At 42.0% G+C, this 9,826-nt stretch overlaps 1 protein-coding gene across 1 annotated transcript in view; it reads right to left on the reverse strand.

Moving 5' to 3' along the window:
* GPC5 (glypican 5) overlaps positions 1-8,771 on the reverse strand; it is a gene marked incomplete at both ends in the record, with an annotated part of 1,359,437 nt that extends 1,350,666 nt beyond the window's left edge. The window contains one exon of the mRNA XM_082675781.1: positions 8,606-8,771. Coding sequence (XP_082531907.1) covers positions 8,606-8,771 — 166 coding nt within the window. The remainder of the gene's footprint in view (positions 1-8,605) is intronic.
* Between the last annotated feature and the right edge of the window lie 1,055 nt (positions 8,772-9,826).

Here is a 9,826-nt window from a genome sequence, read left to right on the forward strand (position 1 = left end):
TTTAAATATGACTGTATTTGAAAGATATTTAAGTTACTAGCTGAACCATACCAGAATATGCATGTCTCATTAGCACTGACTTAAGTAATCCCTTACTTAGGTAAAACTTCCTAAAACCAATTCTAAGATATCCTAAAAAAATAACCAATCACAATTCACACAGGAAAAAAAAGCTTTTTTCTAAGATATCACTGAAAAGAAGTCTTAAAGGCTAGGTGAGTAGTTCTAAAATTGGAATTGTTGTAAATACTTTAGAGACAAATTGTACCTGCTACCATATATCATGTTTTGTGATTTAACAGCAGTTATTTTCTTGCTTCCTCTGAAAGATTGTGGCCTCTCTACTTGGTCACATGGAATCTAGACCCCAAGTCAGTGTCCTTTAACAAACAATCTTCCCAGCTCAGGAACAATTCCATAGCTAAGTGATTTGTACTTTTTCCCAACATGGAATTAACCAGGGTAGGAGATGGAAAAACCAAATCATCTTCCAGTTCCTTACTGTTAATTTTCTCATGGAAAGAAACAATTTTGCAAAACATATATTCAAATAAAACACAAACCGACCAACCCACAGCCAATTGTAAATTATAGTTGGTCACCTTTATTTTTCTGCACTCTTCCAATAACAGATCAATTAATGTTCTAAGGCAGATCGGTCACACTGTCTACACGGTGATAACAACTGCAAATGAATCCTCAAATGTTAAATAATCTTCCTTCCCTTGCAAGACATTTGAGGAAACTTTCTTTCAGCCGTTGGTTTGGCAATTAATTTACTCCATTTCAAAAATGTTAGCTAAGATAGATAAAAATTTCTTTAAATTTAAACTCAAAAGCATTAGGTCACTTTATAAAATTTGTGGCAGTTACATAAGAAGATATTAACTCCACATAAACAATTTATTCAACAACACAACTAAGCCCAGATCAGAATATATTTTTTAAAACTTCACCATCTACATTTCTCATTCTATTAATATCAGGCATAAAAAACATAATTAAACACAATAAATTGAGCCTGTTGGGTAACTACGAATATAAGATTAATTCTAAAAATCAAAATTGATTAAGTTTGGCCTAATCACAGAACAAAAAGATAAATCAATCACAGTTCCTGCTCACAAGTAGCCTACAGTCTAGCAGAAGGAAAGAAACACATTTAAAATCAGTATTGCTACTTTTGAGTCCCAACCTTATATTAGAAATAACTAAATACTGATCTGTACGTGGTGAGTGAGGATTTCAGGGCTGGTCAAAGAAAAGACAGGACCTCACGATGGCAGTAGTATGCAATGAGCTTTAGTTGGGTGCCACTTTGACAGGTTGCATGAGAGGGGATGTCCCTCACTGCAGGAGACCTGCCGAGACACTGGTGCAGGACCACCACCCAGAAGAGGAAGAAAACAAGGGAAATCCCAGGAGAGACGGGTATTGGAGAGGGGGCCCCCGTGTCTAGGTGATATTGCTTAGCAGCAAGATGGGAAGTCTCTGAGTCAAAGAGCTTCAAAGGGCAGCAGTAACTTGGGGTCTTTTACTGCACCAAAGTTTATTTTATCTGTATGGCTAGCAGATAAGTTCAGCTTTGTGGGGTTTGCAAAGCAGGCAGACTCTAAACGACTAAAAATATGTTTACTTGAGCTATATTTAAAGCAATTGGAACTGTAAAAATTTGAGTTTGGCACCAGTGGGCTTTGGGCTAATGGTCCCAACCAGCTATGAAGAAGTAAAAGACATAGGGGCCAATTTTTAACTCATTTTTATAACACCATAAAACATAAAAAAAAATCACTGTATCAATAGAATCTTGTTCAATCGTGTTCAATACCTGTGGACTGACTTCTGAAGTTTAACTTAAGAATCAGAGAGGTTCAAAAAGTGAAATAAGAGGCTCCTTGAAGCTTTACTAAAGTATTCAACAGACATTTCAACTCCTATTTTGTGTCAGCCGCTGTTCTGGGCACCAGATATTCTACAGTGAACAAGGTACACAGCTGGACTGGCTACATAATTTGCAGGGCCCAATGCAGAAAGGAAGCACAGGACCCTTTTTCAAACTTCAAGATGGTAACAGCAGGACATTAAACCAAGCATAGGGCCCTTCTGAGTGTGGGACCCTGTGTGACTGTATACGTTTCATATCCATGAAACCAGTCTCGGTAGACATGTTCTCTATCCTCAACATGCACGCAATCTAGTGGTGAAAAATCAACAGTAAAAAGAAAAGAAATATGGCACCGTGAAAAGTGCCATGAAAGAAACAGAGGGGAACAGGGTTCAGTGAACCTTGAGAAAGGCTTCTCTGAGGAGCTGACACCTAAGCTGAGACCTGAGGCTTGCAAGCCAGCCAGCTATATAATGTGCGTATGTGAAGGACCCATAGGTTGGACATTTATACTAGTGGCTCTCAGTCAGGACGATTTTACCTCTCCTGGGTCATTTGGCAATGTCTAGAGACATCTTCTGTTGTCAGAACTGGGGGTGAGGAAAGGCGATGCTACTGGCATCCAGGGGGCTAAAGGTCAGGGAAGCTTCTAAACACCTTACAATACACAGGACGGCACTCGCCACCCCTGCCAACAACAAAGAATTATCCAGCCCCACAGGTCAGTGGTGCTGACACTGAAAAACCCTGAAGCGGAATGAATGGAGATAAGGCGATCCCAGGGCTGTGAGTGGGGCGAGAGTTTGGCACATTTGCCTTTCATGTCCTTAGCCGTGTGACTTTATGGTAGCAAACATTAGAAACCCATATTTCCAACAACAGTAGAGAATTCAATGAATGGTACAGATTCAGTAGAATCTTAGTCACTAAAAAAATACATATTTAGAAGGATGTTTATGATTGGAAAAGGCATGTTACAAAGAAAGAAAAAGTGATTCTACATTCTTTCAAAAAATATTTATGCGCTGAGCAGAGGATTGATGAGGGTGTTGAAAAGATAATTCAAAGGGTTATTGGTAGTTATTTCTGGATGGTAAAATTATTTTTGCTTTCTTTGTACTTTTCAGTATTTTAAATTTTCAAGAGAAGTGTAGACTCTCATAAAATCATGAAAGTACAAAATCTCATTTTCTTTCTGAAAAAGTGTATTATACATTCAGCTTACATGGCAGCCATATGTGAACCTGATAAGGCTAATCAAAAACTGTGATATTTGTTGTGATTCACAGAAGAATGACTAATCATTCTAGGATGATTTTAGCAGTACCACTGGTAAAACTTGAAATTTCTAAAGCTGAAAAGTAGAAGAATTGAGGGCACAATTGGTGGTGTCTTGTCTTCTAAAGGTCAGGCTTTTGTAAAAGAAAGGTAGATATGGAAAATGGCTACTCTCTATTAAAATGAATCGCTCTTGTTAGTTAACGGAGTAGATAGGGTACCACGTTCATAATCTATTTCAACAAAGTATATGAATGAAGTCTCTCATGACTCCATTTTAACAAAATGAATTTGTGGTTTCTTGAACAGTTATATCAAGAGGCCATTGATTTATAAGTCATGTCTGTTTACAAGTAGTATCTGGTTGTTGAAATGTTACTCTTGGTCTTATACCAATTAATGATAAAAGAAGTGTTATAGACCAGGAAGGTGTTCTTATCAGACAAGCCAAATTCCATATTCTAGAAAGTCCTAGCAAGCTGGAAACATGGTTGGGGGAAGTATAAAATAATTATAAAATGCTATTCTTAAGTTTCCTAAATTGCACCCCTCCTTAAAGCTGATTATACAAATACAGAATGTTGGACACTTGGCAAAAAGGAACTTAAATTTGGGGATGGAGAGAGGACAGGGACACACACAACATTTACATTTGTTAATAAACTGACTATGAGGGAATAGGATGTGATTTGTACAATTCAGGCCCTGATGGAGAGTCATACTCTATGGCCCAAAGGTAGAAAATCATACTCGCTTCCCCATTATGAAGCTTCACTAAAAGCCTGGATAAAAATGAAACACATCATTTTCTTAGACATCGAAGCACGCGCCAGATATTCCAGAGGAGAAAGTGACAAGTTTCCCTGACACTGGAACTAGGGCTTGATGTTTACAACTCAACAGAGACAACATGCTCAGAATAAGAAAACAATGATGAGACAAAGCCACTTGAGACCTGTGATGCAGCAGGATAGCCACGAGGACACTCTACAACCACAAAAGTAACTAAATATCCCCCTCTTTTGATCAGCAAGAGTGACTACTGCTTCTTCATTAAAGAAAAGTAGCCGCATCTTAATCTTCCTGACACCTAAGTAAGTTAGGAAGATGCTCAATTCCTGAATTGCCCTGCTTCCTTAAACCCTTGTAATCACCCAGCACAAAGCCAAATCCTATAAAAAGCCCCTTTCAACTGCCTCTAACCGAGGCACCCACAGTTCCTGAGCTGTGCGATCTCCCTTGCTGCAGAAAATAAGACCTAGTTTGTTTGACTATCATCCTGTTTCTGGTGGTTCCTGGCTGGTGGACTTCAACCCAAGACAATCCTGTTATTACTGATCTGCCCAACATCAGCCTGTGGGTCCCGTTTATGGTTTTGGATCACCATAACCATGCTGCCCAAGCAGCAAAAGGGGTTAGTTCATGAGAAACAAGAGTCCCAAATTGAGATTACTGTCAATGAGTGACTATGGCCACCGGCCATCGAATGATGTGGCTCCCTGAGGCATCTCCTGCACACTCCTTCACCTCCCTGAATACAGACGGCAGGATGGTGGGAGAACCAGTGGCTACGGGTGCTGCAGCTAGCAGTGGTGCAGTGCAGCTTGGTTTCTTTCTTAGAGTCCCCCTTAATCCACAAAAAAACAATATTCACCATAACCTAAGAAATACCATTTCAGACAGGTTTCTTTGATTTTCCATTAGTTCATGAAAAGAAACAAAATGTTCACCATGACCTAATAAGTACCATTTTAGATAGAAACGTATTTCCCACTTTTAAAAACAATCATCTGTGACTTTTAAAAAACTAGTTATTATAAAACACATTCTGATTTATAGAGATCCAAAACTAAAATTTCACCCTTAAAGGTCAAGTTCAGCTACAATCAAGACACTAAATAAAAAACTGTAATAACAGCAACACATTTTTTGAGCACTTACTATGTACCTAGATTTGTGCTATCTTACATACATGTATTATTGCATTTCATCTATGCAACATGCCTTTGAGAACTAACATCCCCATTTTACAGATGAGAAAATGGAGGTTCAAAGAGGACAACTGATTAACCTCAGTCACAGAGTCACAGGTGCCAGGACCAGGTTTTGAACCCAAATGTCTATAATTCCAAACTCCAAGGTCACCAAGTAGATTGTTTCTCTTGGGTATCAGTATAAAACAACACTGCCCTTGAAGCCAATATAAGACTGGATTATAATGAAAGCAGTTTAAAAGAACTATAGCGCACTACTTAAAGTGTCCTATAGTATTAGAATTTAACTTTGCCACATCAAGTTTATTTTTATTATACTATTTACAGCCAAAGCTACCAAGAAAAAGTTATCTTTCACACGCTACTCTCTGTATCAAGCAACATCCACATTTAAAAACTAGTTGGTATATAAAATCTGAAGGTAGCCTTGGATTTTTATAAGCTTCTCCTTTCTGAATTAGCTTCTTTAAAAAAAAGGAAATAATGCATGTGTGAACAATGCCTGTGTGAAGAGAATTTCAATGGGAAAGCATTATCCCTTCTCCCCAATAAAAAAAAATAAAAATAAAAGGACCTTTTAAAAGACATTTTCACTAACAGTTCTTTTCTGGGTGAAATAAACAAGAGCAAAGGGCACCTTGACTACTACCTAGGAAATAAAATCAGAACACAGGGAAATCTGTAATTCTAATCACATTTACACCTTCTCTCCTTTTTTACATTTCTCATCCAAACATCCTTAGGAGCTCAATAGGCTTAAAAGAATTGGAGCAGGGTAGAGAACAAAGGTGAGGGGAATCTGAGAAACAGCTTAAATGGCTGTTCTCACCATTTTAGTAATTTCGAATTGGGTAACATAGTTCTCAGAAGATGTAAAAGTCACAAATATAGAATGAAACTGTAAAAAGTTATTCTACCTGCTTATATTTTAAAAGTGGCATTTTGGCCAGGCATCTCAGGAATTAACTACTTGTGGACAAGAAATGCAAGAAAGCACTAAAAAAATTAACTTCCAAGGAAAACAAATATCAAATTTAAATGTATTAGCTTTAGTCAATGAAAGCCTGTGTGCTAAATACATACACTGGCTAAAAAGAATATTAATATTTGTATTCTTATGTGAGAATGACTACTTAGATATTAACTATGTTCTCTCTTGAGATTGAGGATAATTTTAGAAAATAAGATTCAACTACTATACTCAATCAAGCTAAATATTATAGATCGCATATAAATACAAAAATAAAGAAAAGCATTTATGAACCATGTGGTATGTGTGGTTTACTCAAATGGGGAATGAAAGTTTTTTTAGTGGAAAGAAAAGAGACGTCAATGTTAAAAGAAACAGTTTAATATTCATTTAATTATTCAAATAAAAAATGACCAACAATAGAGAAACAATAAAAATTCAGAATTATATCAAATTCAGATGTAAGTGCCTGTTATTGGGTGATTCTGATTCAGAATAATACTTTCACGTGACTTTTCTTAATGCAAATATCAAAAGAATTCAGCACTTCTTTTCACCAGCACCACTGATGTCCCTAAGAGTGCAGCCCTGCATGGCCCCTTGAGTAGGTGCTGCTAGGATTCCTCCATTGCCCTTAAGCCACAGATAAAGAAAGGTACTAGCAATGGGGAAACAATCCAGAATGCCTTAGAAAAGAAGATGCCTGCCATCCTGGCTCTTTTTTGTGTGTCATGTATATCAAACACAAATAAGTGCAACCATTTCCTTCTCTGGAGGACAGAGTTTCAGTTTCAGTAAAATGTTATGCCAGTGACTGATAACGCTGCAAAGTTCCTCTTCAAAAGAGATGAAACACACACAAGGTTCTAGAAATGTAATACCTTCTAGTCACTGTATTATGTTTAGCAGGTACCAGATATACTGAGATATGAGATGGGTGGTGAAATCAAGGCCTTACTGTCAACATTTACTGAACATATCAGCCCAAATTATGGGATCTGGGGGGGCAAAATCTATGGTTCAGGTGAGGATTTCACAGCTCAATGCCCTCACCAAGTCCCCTGCCCCAACACACACACTCACTTTAGTTGCATTAGCTACTGACAAGTGTGGGTTTTTTTTTTTTTAAATGAAACGAATGCACCGAAATAAGAACAGGTTTACAAGGGGGTGGTATCGTTTGAGAACAGAACTGCTCTCAGCTGAGAATATCCAACTACGTTGTTTCAAGTAGTATAGAAAAAGTGCCTAGTACCGAATAGGTGTTCAAATAAATATTTGTGTGTTTGTTTATAAGACTAGTCTTGTAAACTAAAATAGTTTCGGCGGGCTCAAATGGCCAGATTTTCCTTGTGGGATGACTCCAGAACTGAGTTGACAACCAGCAAAGAAATCAAGCGAAAGAGCCAGAGCTCCATAGTGCTACGAGCAAGCCCCCTCACCATACAAACTCAGAGGACGGATTTCAGACCCAAGCATCCTCCACAAGTTCTTCGTCTAACCAATAAGCTCACAGCATTTGTCAGTGTGTTGGCCTCGTAATTAGGTGCATTGCTCCAGTAAGATCGATCTTAGCTCCAGACACCTGCTGTCGCGTTTGACAACTCAGACCTATTCTTCCAGACCGAATGTAAACTGGAAATCCCGCCCGCAGAAGGAAATTTGCGCGGAGGGGGCACGGAGCACAGGGTAAAGGTGCAGGCACACGCGCTTACGAGAAGCAGAATCGACGCTTGCCACACTTACTGCATTCTTTCCCTTTCAATCTCTGGAAGATCTCATCCATGTCAACTGGCTCCCCCATGCATTCTGTTTGATCGCCTGTTGCCGGCACATCTTTCAGGCGTTGCATCTACCCAGTGGCTCCGAGAGACACACTGGGTAGTTTAGGTTCCTGCAAGGTGGGCTTGATGCCCGGGCGCGGAGCGGCAGCTAAGGGTCACACCAGGGAGGGCGAGTCTTAATGACAGAGGGGACCCGCCGCCCTTGTCACTGCCCCATTCTCCAGTAAAGGAGGATAAGGCAGCTTTGTGTTTTTACTGTCAAACTTACAGCGACCAGCCCAACTCCGTCCACCGTACGAGAAAGCAGCCAACCGAGGCCCCCCGGCAGGGCACTGGGGAAGTTCCCACGTGGAACAGAAACGCGGTCAGGCCGCGCTGTCCCCCGCTGGCAGGTTTACCGACCCCTTCCAGCGCATCCGCCGAGACTAAGGGAGCCGGGCGGGAAGCAAACGCCCAGAGCTCGGCTCAGCCGCAGGCGGAGTCAGGGAGTCCCCGGAGCTGCGTTGCGCTCGGGATGTTCACGCCGCGCTTCCCCAGAGGCCTCCCCAGGATTCACCCTGCGCGGCCCGAAGGCCTCAAAGGTCATCTTCCCAAGAAGGGCCATTCAGACAACCTGGGGAGCGCAGGGCCGGCGCCCCGGACGCCCCAGCCCGCGCCCAGACGCACAGCTCCGCGCCGACAGTCCGCGCCTTACCTGCCCGCGGCGAATCCTGCAGCCCCTTGACAGGTCCCACCAGGCGCCACTGGAAAAGTTTCCTAACTTCTTCGCAGCTCTGCAAGCCCTCGCTTCGGGTAGACCCAACGAGAGCCAGAAGGAGGAGACAGCGACAGCCCACGCGCCAGGTCTGTGTGTCCATCATCGGTGTCCTGGTCACTCCTTCCCCCGCCGTGGACCCCAGTCTCCCCGCGCGCCTTGCGCTGCAGGCGCTGGAAAAGGCTCGGTGGTCGAGGTTCCCAAGAGGTGCTATCTGTCGGTGGGCTGGGACGCCGGCTTCACCTGCGGGCACTTGGCTGTCTCCGGAGGTGCCCCAAGGCTGAGACACCGGAGTTCTCAGTCAGAGCGCCGCCAGGTCTCCCTCTCCAGCGGGGCGAGATGGCGCCGCGCGAGCGAGGAAACGGCTGGAGTCGCACGGAGCCCGAGAGTATCTGGCTCGGGGCACCGCCGCGGTAGCCGAGGGCTCGGCTGGAAGCGGCCGACCTGGGACGCGCAGCCAGTCTAGCTCCGCGGACAGGCCCCGCCCCCGCCCCGTGGTCAGGCCACGCCCCCCGCGTGCCGCTCGGGGCCTCCCTCACCCGTGGAGCCTGTCAACGGTGGTCCACGCTGGAGAGACAGCAGAGCGGCGCTGCGTGGAGCCAGGAAACAACTAAAACGGAACCCGACCTCGCTCTCCCAATCCATTCCGGGGAACTGCAGTCTGAGGAAAAGAAGAGCGAATGTACGAAGAGGCTCAGAGAAGACGCGATGAGAAACACCAACTGGGAATACTTCCATATAAATACTTCCGTATAAATCAAGGTCCTCAATGCATAGGAATTTGTATTCGAATCGCATGAAATGAGATCTGGGCACAGTACAAAAGGCAAAAAACTATTTATAGTTAAAGATCTCAATTGAGAGGCTTGATAGCACTTAGGTTTTAAAAGAGTGTACATGAGACGTTATTTTTTTTTAATTTCTGTATGTTTGCTGCTTTGGAACTTTTTTTTTGGTAACATTACGATTTTCTGAAAAAACTTAGAAGTCATAAAAATTACATTCAAACCTTATAACGGTCTTATTTTCACAGTAAAGTCCAGTTTATTCTCTTATTACCCTTTAGCATCATATTTTGCTTCAGTACTTTGTATCTATAAGGGCCCTTCTGAGCTTTACCACTTCTGGAATTTCTTTAAAACATTTCTCAAAGAACTACTA

Source organism: Grampus griseus, assembly GCF_964374135.1.
Source record: "Grampus griseus genome assembly, chromosome: 18".
NCBI classification, from domain to species: Eukaryota; Metazoa; Chordata; class Mammalia; order Artiodactyla; family Delphinidae; genus Grampus; species Grampus griseus.